We start from the raw sequence: 18,284 nt of genomic DNA on the forward strand, positions 1-18,284 counted from the left end.
CTAGGGCAACGGTGACTTTCATGAAGAGGGGAAAAAAAAGTATCGAAATTTACCCAGTTTTAGCGTTTTTATCAAACATTTTGTCGACCAAACCACAACCTCCACGCACATGCATATTTGAATCCATGGTTCATAACGTGCGTGTGTCATCTTAATGGTGACGTCACACAAGGTGCAGGGCAGCAGGGGCTCTGAGGCCCCGTTTAGACGAGCGTTTTGTGAACAGAAACCGCAAAAGTCATCTTGCGGTTTCACTTTTAATTTTACGTTTAGACGAGCGTTTTGGAGTGGAATTCTCCGTGCAGACGACGCTGTAACGACGGAGACCCGCTGTCACACGATTGGCGCATATGTCACATGACGTGCTGTGAAGACCCGCCCTACTCTGCCTCTGATTCGCAGACTGTGGATGGGGAATGTGATTGCAACGAAGCAGAGTCACTCACAGACAGTGGGTCCACTCACGCCGCGGCGGGACAGATTCTTGTGTATTTAACCCTTTCACTGCCACACGACAGCCGGTTGTGTGATAGTAAAGGGTTAACCTTCTGTCGTGTGACTCGTGTGGCAGTGAAAGGGTTAAAAGTACTGCCAATGTAGCCTTCAGGTGATCTCCGTTGATATAAGTCAGACATACTTGCTTTGTTTACGTCTCGGCTACTGGCGCATACCTGCTACCTGTGACGTAAGCACTACGCGCGACCACAGCCGTGACAACCCTTTCGTCATCGTTTTAACAGATTTATACGTTTTGATAGTTTAGACGAGATCGCAAAGCTTTTGCGTTTCTAGGAATTCCACCCTGGAAGGTAGTCTCACTTTTTTGCGGTTTCACCCCGTAAAAACGCCGTTTCCGTATAAACGAAAGGCACATCTGTAAAAATATTTTTGCGGATTCACCTGCTAGCGTTTCCGTCTAAACGGGGCCTGAGAGTCACAGGCAGGTAGTGGCAGGAAGCAGAGAGCCTTGCTACTACTTCACCTAACACTATTGCTCCGTGATCATAGCCATTCATCTCTAAAGCTAACCACTATTTGTAAAAGCCACAACCACGTTACCATATTTGTAATAATGTAAATCATTGTGTCGTTGTACATATTGTGTATATAACGTTAGTAGCTAAGTTAGCTAGCTTGGTAGCCAGCATTCTCGAAACTCCTAACATCACCCGATTTAAAATGGTTCTCTCCTCTTTGTATACCTTTGTCCTCACAAGTATTCTGCCAGGGAACTTATGGACACGACAATAGTAGTAGTTATAAGGTGTTTGAGCTTGTAACGTTAACGTTAGTTAGCTAATAGCTATCGTGGTAGCCCGTTTCGTGACTGTGATGCACCGAGTGCTATCCGAGGGGCTGCTATCGTATCAACATGCCATGACGTGTAGCTTGCTAGCCGGCATGATGTGTGCAGTGCTTTGCCCCATAGGTCTGAGAAGAGGACCTGCACATTTTACTCGTTCCCCAAACTCTTTTACATGGCCCGATTTAAAATGGTTCACGACAGTAGACATAATGCTAACGTTAGCGGGGTAACGTTAGCCAGAGCCATATAGCCAATAGTACTATGACCCGGACGGGCATAAGGCATACGTTGCCTCGAGTGACGTCACGGCCCTGCTAGCGTCTGATAAGCTTTTTCATTTGCTCTGTGCATGTTATTCGTGCGTGGACCTTTTTAGTGGCATTTCCGGCGTCAAATGAAAAAAAAAAAAAATATTAAATTAGATACCAATGATGTAAACTACCCATAATTAAAGAGTAGGGTTTAACCTGCAAGTTGGCCTTAAAAAAAATATATATTATTTATTTTATTCGATTTTTTTTTTTTATCGATTTTTTTGTGTTATCGATATCGTTATCACGATATAATTTTTGGCAATATCGCCCAGCCCTATCTCTGAGGTGCGATAACCTTTGAGTGTGTCCTGCACTGTGCTTTTAAATAGTACAGAGATAGAGCTAGGTGGTCTGTAGGTACAAATTGTGTTATTTATTTCATTAATATAGTGTTATTATTTATTTCCTGACTTTTTTTTCTGTGAAGATCCCGGAAAGGGTTATTTGGTTGTGTGTGGCTTTCTGGAAAACAATAAATGTTTACGTTTAGGCACCCCTGCGATCGTCACACTTTTTCTGTTACAAACTGACGCCGGCCCCCACCAGAGAATGGAAAAGTTATGTGGCCCTCACAGGAAAAAGTTTGGGGACCCCTGCTCTATACTGTATACTATGGCAAAAGATGCAATATGGACACTTTACTAAAGTTATTGTAGCACTGCACACAATCAGTGAGTTAAGTAGTGAAGTAGAGTCATCTGGTCATTCATTCATGGTGGACTCGCTTCCAGTAATGATAATAACTAAGCAATATTCTTAACTCATTGGACGCCAGAGGTCGCTGTGGGCGTATTGCCGTTTGTGCCAGAGCTGTAATGAAATGGGGGTACATGCCAGTGTTTGTAGTGCTAAAACTATATTAAATATTATAGCTATGGATCTAATGATATAGTCGATTGTCATTGAGTTTCTTATGGTCAAGATGCAAAAAACAGATAATTTTTTCATCAATACATTCCCGTTTTATACCGTGGTGAATATGAGTATAGTTTCAGAGTAATTCTGTGTAATCCCAGGAAACTCCGCCAAACAGCATTTTACTGCATTTCACTATAAATCGTGCCATTCCTCGCCTGGATCAATAATCAATCTGAAATCAACGTTAGATTACCGGTGTTATGTTTCATCATGGATGCATGAAAGGGGGGGGGGGGGAGCCGCCCCTCCGTGCTTTGATCGCAACCAACGGGACACGCCTCACACACACCACAGACACACGCTCCGATCGCGGGGAAAGAATTATCGGATCAACGCAAGATTGATAACATATAGCCCTTACCTTGTCTATGATGTACTGCAAAAAGAATAATCCAATTATCTGATCGCCATTCCAAGTACTGATCGTGATCGTGTTTCCAACGTTATCCAGCATTGAACATGAACGGGGGGGGGTGACCCTTGTCGATGCACCCGTTATAACCGCTTGTCTTGTTCGAGTATTTAGACCCTGCACACACACCGCAGCTCGTTTCCAATGGATTGCAATAGCGACCGCAAGGCGTTAGGCGGCGGTATTGGACTTTTGCGATCTCAGACCCATCCCCAGTGATAACACACAGCTGCCTGTATGTTTATGAATGGTAATAGTGAATAAAAGAAATAACGATTCAATAACGTATATATATATGTGGTTGGCGTTATTCGATTGACGGACAAACGTGTATATATGCGTGAACATCGGGACATAAACCATCAACATCAGGATATAGACCATCAACATCAGGGCCCTATTCCCCATACCTGGTTCAACTAAGTCGATCAAAAGTCCCATTAGCCAGATTCAATTAACCCGATGAATAAATCCAGGCTTTACCTGTTCCTCGAAGGCGGTTTCACTCTCGTTAATTCGAACCAGACTTGATACTCAGGATAATTGCGCGTGGCCGCCTCACTTGAAAAGACAGCAGGTGTCGATCGCAGAAATCCTGATTTTCGGCATTGATTGATTGATTGATTGAAAACTTTATTAACAGATTGCAGAATGGGTACAATACAGTACGGCTCAATAGCCTCGCAGGCAAGTTAAAGGCACATCTATAGGCACATTTTAAGTCCCTCATTACCCCAATCAATCAGATTATATTTCTTTAAATGTGCCTGCTGGCAGTAGGCTTAATGGAATGAATAATCGAATGAGATCTTGCTAGCGAAAATAATTTGTTCAACTCTTTCAGAATAAGTAGATAAAAACAAGCCCAAATTGATACGAATGAATAGATACTTATGAGGATATCTGTACTGTATGCGCTCGGCTTAGGTATCGTGTACTTTATATATAAATACATGGTTCCCAAAGTTTTCAAGGCGCGACCCCCGAAATAATGTGTCAGAGAGGCTTGGAGGGAGGCTATACATTTTCACTATTAATCAGGTTTTAATCTGTTTTCGGACATCATCCATACATGCATTGAATTGATTAACCTTTGGTTTATACCAGTGACACCTTATGTTCATCATCAGATAACAGTGCTTGAACAGATAAATGCATTTTCTCAAATTCATTCATCAAAATGTCAAAGGCTCATTCAATTTCTCAAGTCACGCCCACGTCATTAAATCTGTCAAACAGCGTATCTCCTCAGACATTTTAATCCCAGTTACAATATCACAACAACGTGTGAGTCAGTGACAGTGATACAATTCAACAATCCACAGATTCAGATTCCTCGTAATTCATATCCATAATCCATGCATAAATACGCTTCAATTTATGCTTGAATGAAACACAATTTGGGCGCTCCGTTAAGCAAATACATCCACAATGAAGAATATGAAACGAATCAGAACCAAACGGCTGATAATTTTCATTAATAAAAAATATCCCAGCGGGATTCACATTTGCAATGCTCCGTTATTAAAATAACCACATAGTGTGTGATGCGACACGCGAGCGCCGTATCCGTATAACTATGACGTGCATTATTTAGGACAAAGTAAATCCATAGGCTGAATATGATTTATTGTCAGAATTTTAGGTATATTATTTTACATTTAAAAAGCCCCCTCTAGAAAAACGAAGCACAAAAACATAATTCAGAATGGTATAATGGGATCTGTGAGGAGAGCTGGCATTTCTTTGCGAGGGCGTGGCCAGGTTATCCAGCTAACTGAACTTAACCCTGCGCTGGAGCAGGTTCAAATTTTCTGATCTGTTGCCATAGTGATTTAGACAATCGCACGTCGGGGAACCAAAAGATCTGGCTTATGTCAAGTTATCCTGAAAATTATCCGGCTAACTCAGTTAGCCAGGTACGAGGAACAGGGCCCTGCCTATTCCCCGTACCTGGTTCAACTAAGTCGATCAAAAGTCCCATTATCCAGATTCAATTAACCCGATGTTTGAATCCAGGCTTTCCCTGTTCCTCGAACGCTGATTCACTCTCGTTAATTTGAACCAGACTTGATACTCAGGATAATTGCGCGCGGCCACCTCACCTGTAAAGACAGCAGGTGTCGATAGCAGAAATCCTGATTTTCTAACGGCATTGATTGATTGATTGATTGAAAACTTTATTAACACTTTAACTGCCGGAGGTTAAATTCATGACCATGCATGGGTTGCCAGCTCTATTTGTCTATGGATAAGTTCCCCTTCTTTGCAGGGCTATAACCTTTTAGATTATATTGCTAGATTGCCATTATTAGGGCCCATTCAATGTCCTATATGTAATGTTCAGGGTGAAGCAACGTTAAACTTTTTCATTCACATATTCATACTAAAGTATGGTCTAAAGCAGTGGTTCCCAAAGTCGGGGTCGCGACCCAAAGGTGGGCCGCGAGCAGCCACGGATAGGCCGCGAGATGATTAAAAAAAAAAAAAAAAAAAAAAATCTTTTATTTTTTATTTTTTTTATTTTTTTATTAAAAAAATTTTGTCAGGCCACTGAACTTAGAAGCAGGCCAGGACAGTTTTTCTAGTTGTATTCTAAAATTCTATTCTATTGTATTCTAAAATGTGACTATATGGTTTTATATTAACTTAATAAATAAACAAAAACGAAAAATCTACTTATTTCAACGAACATTTCAAACTAAATAACAGATTATGCACATAAAACGCTGAAAACAACCGAAGGCTTCCGAAGCAACAATAGTATTTTAATGAGGCTATTATTATTATCATTATTATTTTGCAACAAGTTAGCCCTCTCATAAATAGCACATATAAATGAATAACTAACTTGAACTAACTTAATAGGATTGAAGTGATATTTGGCTTAAAAAATCGGTCGCCTGGCAAAAAAAAAAAAAAAAAAAAGCCAGACGATGTGCATTGGGCCGCGGCTCTCTGACGCCTTATTTTCTGGGCCCCGGCCTGAAAAGTTTGGGAACCCCTGGGCCCCGTTCCATGTACCGGGATAACCGAGTTAGCCGGATAACTTTAGCTGGATAACTGTGTTAGCCTGACTTTCCGATTTCATGTACGTGGATTTCCCAAATCACCATGACAACATATCCAAAAGTTTGAGCCTGCTCGAAAGCAGAGTTCAAGTTCAAGTTAGCCCGATCACGCAGAGCCACGCCCCCGCAAAGAAGTGACAGCTCGTTTCCTGAAACTATTCCCACAGTCTACGATCTGCATTATACCATTCTGAATTACGTTTTTGTGCTCCATTCTTCCAGAGGGGGCTTTTGAAATGTAAAATAGACCCAAAATGCTGATATTAAATTCACTTTGTCCTAAATAATGCACGTTATATATACCGTGGCGACGGTGGCGCTCGCTCATGCGATGTACACAAAAATGTGGTTATTTTAATTGTAACTGGGATTAAGATGTCTGATGAGATGCGCTGTTTGACGGATTTGAGAAATTGAATGAGCCGTTGACGTCACATGAATGAATGAGGATAAAGAAATAAAACGTCATTCAAAATAAGGAATATTCTAAACACGGGTCTCTCGTTCATTAATGTATAAACAATGAACTTATCCCATCTGGCACAGTGGCCCAGCGGTAGTGCTCAAGACTCCCAATCTTGCGACCCGGGTTCTAATCCCGGAGTTTCCAATATGATTTTTTTGAATATAATATTAATGATTATACGCCAAAGTAGCCTGGTTTTAAGTTAAAATATTATAAATCTACATGCATTGAGGATGTCATTCTTTATATAGCTCTCAACGTGCACCAAATTGAATTATTCCTATATTGCAAAAAGAAGGACCCCGGTCTTGAACCCCGGTCGTCCGTGTGGAAGTCAAAAGAACAACCCGTTACACCACAGAGTAGATAAGTAAAAGATTGACTATACATCAATCAATGGGCAAGAAAGCCGTCTCGTAATTCTGTATAACAGTTAACTAGTTATTTTCGCTAGCAAGATCTCATTTGATTATTCAATCCAGCAGGCAAGTTTAAAGAAATATAATCTGATTGATTGAGGTAATGATGGACTTAGAATTAGCCTATAGATAACGCATTTAACTTGTCGGCGAGGCGATTGAGCCTATTGCAATCTGTCAATAAAGTCTTAAATCAATTAATCAATCAATGCCGTTGAGAATCAGGGTCTCTGCCATCGATACGTGCTGGCTTTCCACCTAAAACGGGAGCGCGCATCTAGCCTGACCCTCAAGTCTGGCTTGAGTTAACGAGACTGAATCCAGGTTTGTGAAACAGGAAAATCCCGGCTTCGAACATCGGGTTAACTGAAGCTGGATAATGGACATGTTGATCGACTTAGTTGAACCACGTACATGGAACGGGGCCCTGGTCTAAAGTATAAGTATGTTTTCATCTCTTTCTGCAGCTTTCTCCAGAACGTGATCTATAGCCCCAAATGCATTATATTGATGATGAAATACAGTTTGATGGCAATCGGCGCGATATAAAAGATTCCAACTGGACATGGTTCTAGAAGTTACTACACGTCATCTGATGTTGACCGGATGGCCGAGGGGGCGTTTATAATTCCGTGGGCAGCGTTATACCATTCATCTAATGTGGGTCATATGTTCATCAGATCAGTTAGTATAGAAGACATTGAAAAATAATGCTGAATCTTACCGTATCTTCCTCGCGCCGTTGGGCGATGAGCGTGGAGTATACATGTTCCTATTATGGGATGTTGGAATACCCGGTCCATTTCCAGGTTGTATAATGGTATATACGTCCAAATCATGTTGTTTATCGAGTTATTGGCAACGGATCGCTATGTATTGTGACGAGCTAGAGTGCCGGGACATATACCGAGTGCCCGGAAGTAATATGGGTAAACAGCACATCGTCCAAGTAACTTCCTGTTTGGCGATTGCGCCGATCGGCCACCAGATGGCGCTCTTGAACCGCTAGAGGGTTCAGTGGGGCTTTTTGGTGGGTCTCAGGCCAGCGGATGGGAAATATGAATCCGATCACAGATTTTTGAAATATTGATATCAAAGACGAGTTACGGCGTCTTCGGCAACTTGAGCATGGCGGGGAAGGACGCCTAAACTCGTCTTCTGGCAGTTAAAGTGTTAACAGATTGCAGAATGGGTACAATACAGTACGGCTCAATAGCCTCGCCAACAAGTTAAATGCATAATCTATAGGCTAATTTTAAGTCCCTCATTACCCCAATCAATCAGATTATATTTCATTAAATGTGCCTGCTGGCAGTAGGCTTAATGGTATGAATAATCGAATGAGATCTTGCTAGCGAAAATAATTAGTTCAACTCTTTCAGAATAAGTATAAAAACAAGCCCAAATAGTATCTAATTGATACGAATTATATTATGAGGATATCTGTACTGTATGCGCTCGGCTTAGGTATCATGTACTATATAAATACATGGTTCCCAAAGTTTTCAAGGCGCGACCCCCGAAATAACGTGTCAGAGAGGGAGTTGGAGGCTATACAGTTTCACTATTAATCAGGTTTTAATCTGTTTTGGACATCATCCATACATGCTTGAATTGATTAACATTTGGTTTATACCTCATGTTCATCATCAGATAACAGTGCTTGAACAGATAAATGCATTTTCTCAAATTCATTCATCAAAACGTCAAAGGCTCATTCAATTTATCAAGTCACGTCATGTCATCAAATCCGTCAAACAACGCATCTCATATATTTTAAACCCAGTTACAATATCACAATAACGTGTGAGTGACAGTGATACAATTCAACAATCCACAGATTCACATTCCTCGTAATTCATATTCACAATCCACTAGGGGTGTAACGGTACACAGAAGCCATGGTTCGGTACGTACCTCGGTATTGCGGTTCGGTACGAGTTCGGTACAACAGAAAAAATATTTTTATAATTATTATATATTTATGATAATTATGATAATTATTATTATTAAATAGAATAATTTTCTATAGGCTTGCCGTGGTAGTCAGTGATACTGGTGGCATCCTGTGTTCAGTAGGGCTAGGTATCGTTAGGATTTTATTGATACTACTACTCTTATCGATACTGCTTAACGGTTTGGTACTTTATCGATACTCGTATTGGTTCTTTTAGATTATTATTATTATAATTTTTGTATTATACATTTATTATTTGAACGGCTTAACACATTCGGGACGGGCCACGGATAAATCCGTGTTTCGAATCCAACGGTTGAGGACCAACCACGGACATGTCCGTGGCAAGGTTGTTTTGGCTTTTTTCCATTGTAATAACCTACTCTATGTCACCGAGCGGCACTGCAGATCTACCCTCCTCTTCGAATTCTGAAAAGTGCATTACCGGCCAGATCCTCTTAGGGGCGCTGTCTCGATAATGCAGTGTGCCCTGTGGCAGAATGGTGCATTCTTTTTTTTTACTTTCAATGTAGTTTCCAGTAGCTGGATTCTGGATGTGCAGCATAGTAGCTTGGAATACCTTTTGCGACGCCGAATTCATTATGCAGTAAAGGAATATATCATCAGCCAATGGACATATCGATCTACCAGATGGCGATCGATAACTGAGAAATGCTCTGGGGGATCCAACCGGCCCACGGTAAGATCTTTTTCATGTAAATTACATGCTGATCAGGGCTTGTTTTGATAGCCATCCACCCGATCAACGAATGAGGCTAATGAGGTTAACGCGGTTATTGGTAATCAATAATCAGAAACGACGTCCCCCGCCCCCCCCCCCCCCCCCCTTTCATGCATTCGTGGTGGACCATCATACCGATCATATGCAGTTTCAGTTTTAACTGTAGCTTCTGTATATCCGAAATGCCATTGGATTTAACGTTAGTAGCTATTAGCCCTGTATCTCGCGTTGCAGGAAAAAAATTATTGTTTTTGTTTTACACTAATGTAATTTTAACTATCTTAATTGTTACAGTAGGTTCATTATGCATTGTGTGTACTGACTTTTAATAATTTTGTTTTTGCAATAGTGATTGTTTTTGTATGTTTTTTTGTGTGTGGACCCCAGGAAGACTAGCTGGTTGCTATCGCACCAGCTAATGGGGATCCCTAATAAAATAAAATCCCAGCCGAAATCCCTTATAACGCTTATATTCAAGACGCTATAAAATGAGAACGTATTGATGAAAAAATTATTTCTTTAAGCCATTTTGAAGGGACGGTTTATGGTCTCAATTGACAATGAGAATGGACAGATAGCAATACTATAAAGTATAGATTTAGCTCTACAAACAGCCCCACGAAATATGCAAGTCTGTTTAGAAATGCTGGCCGTCTACAGTGATTTTAGACAGATCCAAATGGCCATGAATGTGTTTTTAAGGCTATATCTGTACTTGATGTTTGTTTGTTGTGTTGCATATTTGAAATAAACTTCAATCAAATCAAACCCCCCCTCTTAAAAACAAAAACCTGTGTTTAACCTAGCCATCTATAAACCATCATGCTAAAACTGTGAAACAAATGTCCTACTCCCCTAAAATAAGAAATACATAGCAATCATGACTCAGTTATCCAATAGTGCTGCTGCTTTATATTTTGTTAAAATATTTTAGTTAATACGACTACAACGATTTCATGACGGCTTCCTGTCCTCGCGTTTCCTTTTCCGGTTTAACGTTGCATTTTCAACAACAGATTGCTGCTAATTAAACACTTCATGGAAACGGAGTAACGTTAACGTTATGTCGAGTTCATACGTGTAGAAACGAATTAGAGCCAAATGCCCGATAGGTTTCATTCATTAAAAATATCCCCGCGGGATTCACATTTGCAATGCGCCGTTATTAAAATAACCACATAGTGTGTATCGCGAGCGCCTTATCCGTATAACTATGACATGCATTATTTAGGACGACAAAGTAAATCCATAGGCTGAATATGATTTATTATCAGCAGTTTAGGTCTATTATTTTACATTTCAAAAGCCCAGGCTCTAGAAAAACGAAGCACAAAAACATAATTCAGAATGGTATAATGGGATCTAGACTGTGAGAATAATTTCAGGAAGGGAGCTGGCATTTCTTTGCGAGGGCGTGGCCATGCAGGTTATCCAGCTAACTGAACTTAACCCTGCGCTGGAGCAGGTTCAAACTTTTTGATCTGTTGCCATAGTGATTTAGACAATCGCGCGTCGGGGGTCAAGTTATCCTGAAAATGATCTGGCTAACTCAGTTAGCCAGGTACGAGGAACAGGGCCCTGGTGTGTATAGTTGACTTTGCCTTATATGCAGTGGTGCAGTCGTAATATGGGAACTGGTAACACGTCACGCCACGTGCACGCGCGCGCGGGTACGTGCATGCGCACAGAACTGATTTATACACACACGCGCGTGCACGCACACGCACGCACACGCACACGCACACACACACACAAGCGCATATATACGCAAGTGCAATCTTTCTATCATACAAGCTCTTCTTGCTCTCTATTTGTGTGAATGTGCGCGTGGAAAGCTGGCGCGCAGCACAGACGCTTGATTCAATATCATAAGCAGGTAGACACCCATCACGAATTCCGAGCCACATTAGTATTCACCTCCACTGCCTGTGTCACACAGAATGAAGGGGGAGATGCATTCAGATAGCCAACACCCAGACACTTAGTCTACCTGCGCTTTTTGTTATGTAAAACGGTGGCCGGGTACTTAGTCACAACGAATGGATACAGCGCATTTTTGTGTGTGCGTATACGCAAGTACACATCCGTGCGCGATCGCGCGACGCGCGTACTTCTGCCTCAGTGATCTGGTAACACGCCGTGTAACCGCGTGTGACCACGACTGCACCACTGCTTATATGTCCTCCCTGCTTACTACTCAGATCAGTCGTTCACTGAACATTACCGTGAGTACACTGTTGTGAATGGAGGATAAATTACTTTGCCGTTAATAGTATTACCTTGCTTGCATTCTCGTTTGTACACCCTGTCATGTGCTTACAGTATGTAGCACCGTCGCCCGACGTGTTTTGTTTTTGTGCTATGTTTTGGAGACAGTGTTTTCTCCCCCTTGCTTTCCCCGTTTTTACGTATAGCTCAGTTAACACATTCCCGGCCAACCATGTATATATACGTGATTCGGCGCCAGCACTTGAGGGCCAATCACGTATATACGTGATAAGCTTGTTTTTGCTTTTATTGCATTTTAATAACCTACTCAATGTCACGGAGCGGCACTGCAGATATACCCTATTCTTGGGATTCGGAAAAGTGCATTACCGGCCAGATCCTGGTAGTGGCGCTGTCTCGAGAATGGAGTACTCCTTGTTTTCAGACCGGATGTTGTTTTTTTTCATTCAGGCCTAGTTTTTCTGTTAGCCTGAAGCGAGGGCTTCAGCCGATCGCCTGGAATAGTTTTTGCGACGCCGAATTCAGTATGCAGTAAAGGAATATAGCATCAGCCAATGGACATATCGATCTACCAGATGGCGATCAATAACTGGGAAATCCTTTTTGGGATCCAACCGGCCACAGGTAAGAGCTATTTGACGTAAATTACAGCCCGATCAGGCTTTGTTCTCATATCCAACCCTCTCATCAGCGTATGATGCTACAATAACGAATGCCGTTATTGGTAATCAATAATCAGAAACGACTTCCCCCGCCCCCCCCCCCTTTCATGCATTCATGGTGGAACATGATATCGATCATATGCATTTTGATTTTTATCTCTAGCTTGTGTAGGGCCGAAACGCCAATCGATTTAACGTTATTAGCTTAGCGCCCTGTAACTAGCTTTGCAGGAATTATACCAGACCATTCCGATATAACGTTCATATTCATGACGCTATAAAATGGGAACGTATTGATGAAAATCGTATTTCTTTATGGCATATTGAAGGGAAGGTTTATAGTGTCAATTGACAATGAGAATGGACACATGGCAATCATTTTAAATATAGATTTAGCTCTACAAACAATGTGATGCACAGTTAAACCTTGTTATGAGAAGCTGGCCTTATAGAGTGCGGCCCGTCTAATCCCAGTGGCCGTCAATGTGTTAATGTGTTTACGCGATAACGTGTTTTGGAGACAGTGTTGTCTCTCCTTTATTTTCCCTGTTTTGGAGACGAGAGTAGTCTTCCATTTTCTTTGTGCATCAAATATGCCTTTTGATCTCGAAACAATAAATGAACAGTCTTGTTTGAGAATCAACACCTGCCTCTCGTCTATCTGTCCTGCACTTGGGTTCAACACACCTACCCACTGTAACATGCTGTTGTATTCCAGCTATTTCCTGCAAACCTACTGTTAACAACTCACTGTGTAGGATGGAGTGAGACTCTAAACAATGTCTGGTAACCTGCCAGTGACACACACGCTCACGCACGCACACACACACACACACACACACACACACACACACACACACACACACACACACACACACACACAAACAAACAAACAAACAAACAAACAAACAAACAAACAAACAAACACACACAAACACACCACCGGGTATTGGTGTTGACTGAGCATTTGAGATAGATGTTCCCTGGTGTTTAGCTGTTTGATGTCCAACAGTAAAGAGAGAGAGAGAGAGAGAGAGAGAGAGAGAGAGAGAGAGAGAGAGACATGGGGAAAAGACAGACAGAGAGACATGGGGAAAAGACAGACAGAGAGACATGGGGAAACGACAGACAGAGAGACACGGGGAAAAGACAGAATATCAAAATAAAAGCACACGTTGATCTTGATCATGCATATTTATTAGAACATTTTATTACAGCACTATGTTATCAATACACATTTATAAAATGAGGCATATTTAGACAAAATATGTTGCCAGACATTAAAAAAGATTTGTATTGATTTATTTATTATATCTTATTTTTTTACTTGCCAATGTGTAATCCCACTGTCACCTACCCACGACTCCACTTTGGGTCGCGACCCGCAGTTTGAGAACCACTGCTCTATACCCACAGTTAGGGCAGCAGCAAATATGGCTGGCTGTATCATAGTGCTAAGGAATCAGTGTGAACAGCACAAATCACATCGAATCTGATCTTTTCAATTCTGGTCCTAAATTAGATACAGGTCAGATTTTTTGCAATGCGCCCTCAGTCAGAGAGAGAGAATAGTTATTACCTTATAGCTGATGTATACTTCATCAGATCATATATTTAGCTTTTAGCATTTAGCATTTTTTGATTATATATTAGATTTAGATGATTGGATTATTAGATTATATATTGCATATATTTAGCATTTTAGCATTTTGTTTTTTTAGATTAGATATTAGATTAGAGTTAGATTATTATATAGATATTAGATTATTGTTACGGTGCAGGTAGGAATTGAGTTCTAATAGTAGAATGAAGAAGGAGACGGAGATGTGGTTTGCTCTTCTCGAATAGTGTTATTTTTATTGCAAGAAGCACAAGAGCAAGGAAGGTAAAGATAACAATAAAGACGCCAAGCGTCAACTGAGAATATACTTTAAGGAAAATACTAAATCATAATAGCAGCAACAAGAGGGTCCAGCACTTGTTCTGTAGCCGACTGCACGCAGGTCTGTTTGAAGCTCCGACAAGGAGACAGAGAACAGGAGGTTACTATAAAGCCACATTCCTGACATACCACACGCATCAATTAGTGACAGCATACAGTAAGTGACACACCAGTGACAGCAACCCAGAGGTGACAGTCAATCAGTGTAGTGACAGCAACCCAGAGGTGACAGTCAATCAGTGTAGTGACAGCGAACCAGAGGTGACAGTCAATCAGTGCAAATACCAACAGGGTGAAGTACTCCAGAAAGGCAGTAGGGTTCTCAGTCCTAGAAGAGGACAGAAACCCAGAACGTTACAGATTATATATTGTAACTATTTATTGTAGGGCAAATATAACTACAGTAAGAGGGCATACATACCGGTACCCATATGCACATGTCCAGAGTTAATTATGTTGATCTGTTATATTGTTTACACTGCCTTTTACTACCTGTACCTCCCCTCCTCCCTCCCCCATGCTGCTATGATGCCTGATTTCCCCCAAAGGGATCAATAAAGGAATATCTTATCTTATCGTATATAAGGATTTATGGTGATACTTCTGTACAGGCGTAATTTGAGGGGACGTGTCATTAACGGTCTGTGTTTGAAAGCATATTGAAAGAAGAAATAGCTCTCTCCTCGCCTCCATTATCATCTGCTCACCCATTAGCCGTCCTCCACTGCACACCAGCCTATAAATGAAACCATAAACTGTGACCTTAGTGTCCTTCATGTTTACGTCTATCTTTGTTATTGTTCATTCGCAAATCAGGATTGTGACCAGTTCACACTGAAATCTAATCTTGGTCCCATTTGAAAAATAAACAGCCGAACAAAAAATGTATCTGATCTGAGCAATGAAACAGAATTGAGCAAAAGGCTTGCAGTGTGAACAGAGCCTCAGTTACTAGGGCTGACCCGAATGCGTCCCTGCTTCAAGAGTTGCCATAGTAACCAACGACAAAATGAGTAATCTAATACCTCTCCTTCCTGTTTTTTACCCCTCCAAAAATAGGAATTAGCCCAGGAAATAAGAATTATCTTATTGAAATAATAACCCAACAGTATTTGTTATGAATGAATGATTAAATATCCATCAATCCATCAATACAATTAGACTTGTACTTTGTGATCAATAAATCATAAGTATACCAAGGCACTGCTTGGTAAAAATGAACAAGCTTTTAATAAATGGGCTTAGCGACTGTGTTTCAACTCTACAGTTTATATATATATATATAACAAGTGACAGCTCACTAATGTATCAAGGCTGGTGTTTAGTCAGAATAGCACTGGATGATAGACACACGCACACACACACACACACACACACACACACACACACAGAAAAGGACAATGGCGTATAGCAGACTTAATGATTTTAGAATATTTCAGCTAATGAAGTGAAATGTTTAATATCATCAACTATCCTGTTCGGTTTTATAGTGTAACGTTTTGGCTACTTAAAATAATTGAACGTAGAGAGAGAGAGAGAGAGAGAGAGAGAGAGAGAGAGAGAGAGAGAGAGAGAGAGAGAGAGAGAGAGAGAGACGGGCTCAGCCCCTCCCATTCTTAACTATTGGAAATCTAAACTGATGCGTGATTACAGTGGAGTATTACTGTGGAGCGTGTCCAGGGTTAGCTTAGCTTAGTTAGCGTTAGCAGCTAACGTTAGTTTATGTTTTTACCGTGACTTGGGCATACAGGAATGGCGAGGATGCAAAGCATTTTAGAAGCATTGGACCCGTTGCTCGCAGAGTTTTCACTGTACATAGAAACAGCATGAAATTGAAGGTCCGCGCTGGTCTGTGTCTATTATGAAATTGTGCGTCATTGGAATTCTGATTATTTAATAACTGGTTATTCACCGAAATGTGAATACGATTGATGTAACGTGAATTGGTACTCGGTACTACCAACGTAATTCGGTCGGTAACCTTAAAAGTACTGAGTTCGGTACCTAACCCGTAAACCCTATGTGATACTATTGCTTTTGCTGATGACTATGTAATACTCACAACACTGTACATGAGGGTTGCCTCTCAGTGTATGGAGTCAAAATAGAGATTGAATGAATATCTCCATCATCTTTCTCCGCTCTCACACTAAATGTTACCATGTTGTTTTATTATAACAATAAACTAAATTATCCTCCTTCTCCTCCACCACCCTCTCTCCCTCTCTCCCCCCCTCTCTCTCTCTGTCTCTCTCTCTCCCCCTCTCTCCCTCTCTCTCCCTCTCTCGCCCCCCTTCCCCCCCCCCCCCCCCCACAGACCTGGACAAGGACCACCCGAAGCCGGCGGAAGGCGGAGTCATCTGGCGAGTGGGCGGCGGCCTTTTCAACATGACGCGCGGCGTCGTCGGGGCGACGCTGGGGGGCGTGGCCTGGGTGGGGTGCAAGAGCTACGAGATCACCAAGACGGCCGTGACCAGCGTGCCGGCCGCTGGCGTGGGATTGGTCAAGGGCGGTGTCTACGTGGTGACGGGCGGCGTGGGCGCCGTGGGCTCTGCGGTCGCCAGCAAAGTCACCCCCAAGAAGAAGGACAAGGCTGACTAGAGGCTGCGTGCGCGCATGTGGTTGTGTGTGTGTCTGTGTGTGCGCGCATGTGGTTGTGTGTGTGTGTGTATGTGTGTGCGCGCATGTGGTTGTGTGTGTTTGTGTGTGTGTGCGCTGTAGGAGGATAGTTGGGTTTCTACAACGAGGGATGACAGGAAGGGAAAGCATCCAGTTCAGAAGACAGTGGAGGAGGTGACATCAGCATGTCATAAGGACTGCTTTCTGAACTGGTACAACTGCTTTCTGAACTGGTGAGACTGCTTTCTGAACTGGTAGGACTGCTTTCTGAACTGGTGAGACTGCTTTCTGAACTGGTGAGACTGCTTTCTGAACTGGTGAGACTGCTTTCTGAACTGATGAGACTGCTTTCTGAACTGGTACAACTGCTTTCTGAACTGGTAGGACTGCTTTCTGAACTGGTAGGACTGCTTTCTGAACTGGTAGGACTGCTTTCTGAACTGGTGAGACTGCTTTCTGAACTGGTAGGACTGCTTTCTGAACTGGTAGGACTGCTTTCTGAACTGGTGAGACTGCTTTCTGAACTGGTAGGACTGCTTTCTGAACTGGTGAGACTGCTTTCTGAACTGGTACAACTGCTTTCTGAACTGGTGAGACTGCTTTCTGAACTGGTAGGACTGCTTTCTGAACTGGTGAGACTGCTTTCTGAACTGGTGAGACTGCTTTCTGAACTGGTGAGACTGCTTTCTGAACTGGTGAGACTGCTTTCTGAACTGGTACAACTGCTTTCTGAACTGGTGAGACTGCTTTCTGAACTGGTGAGACTGCTTTCTGAACTGGTACAACTGCTTTCTGAACTGGTGAGACTGCTTTCTGAACTGGTGAGACTGCTTTCTGAACTGGTGAGACTGCTTTCTGAACTGGTGAGACTGCTTTCTGAACTGGTACAACTGCTTTCTGAACTGGTACAACTGCTTTCTGAACTGGTGAGACTGCTTTCTGAACTGGTGAGACTGCTTTCTGAACTGGTGAGACTGCTTTCTGAACTGGTACAACTGCTTTCTGAACTGGTAGGACTGCTTTCTGAACTGGTGAGACTGCTTTCTGAACTGGTAAGACTGCTTTCTGAACTGGTGAGACTGCTTTCTGAACTGGTGAGACTGCTTTCTGAACTGGTACAACTGCTTTCTGAACTGGTACAACTGCTTTCTGAACTGGTGAGACTGCTTTCTGAACTGGTGAGACTGCTTTCTGAACTGGTAAGACTGCTTTCTGAACTGGTGAGAC

At 42.0% G+C, this 18,284-nt stretch overlaps 1 protein-coding gene across 1 annotated transcript in view; it reads left to right on the top strand.

The window, feature by feature from the left end:
- Window positions 1–17,336, top strand: part of LOC311244910 (transmembrane protein 263-B) — a 67,726-nt gene extending 50,390 nt beyond the window's left edge. The window contains exon 3 of the mRNA XM_084334605.1: window positions 16,756–17,336. Coding sequence (XP_084190731.1) covers window positions 16,756–17,039 — 284 coding nt within the window. The 3' untranslated portion in view covers window positions 17,040–17,336. The remainder of the gene's footprint in view (window positions 1–16,755) is intronic.
- Window positions 17,337–18,284: the final 948 nt, after the last annotated feature.

Source organism: Notolepis coatsorum, assembly GCF_963971535.1.
Source record: "Notolepis coatsorum genome assembly, chromosome: 18".
In the NCBI taxonomy this organism is placed as follows: Eukaryota; Metazoa; Chordata; class Actinopteri; order Aulopiformes; family Paralepididae; genus Notolepis; species Notolepis coatsorum.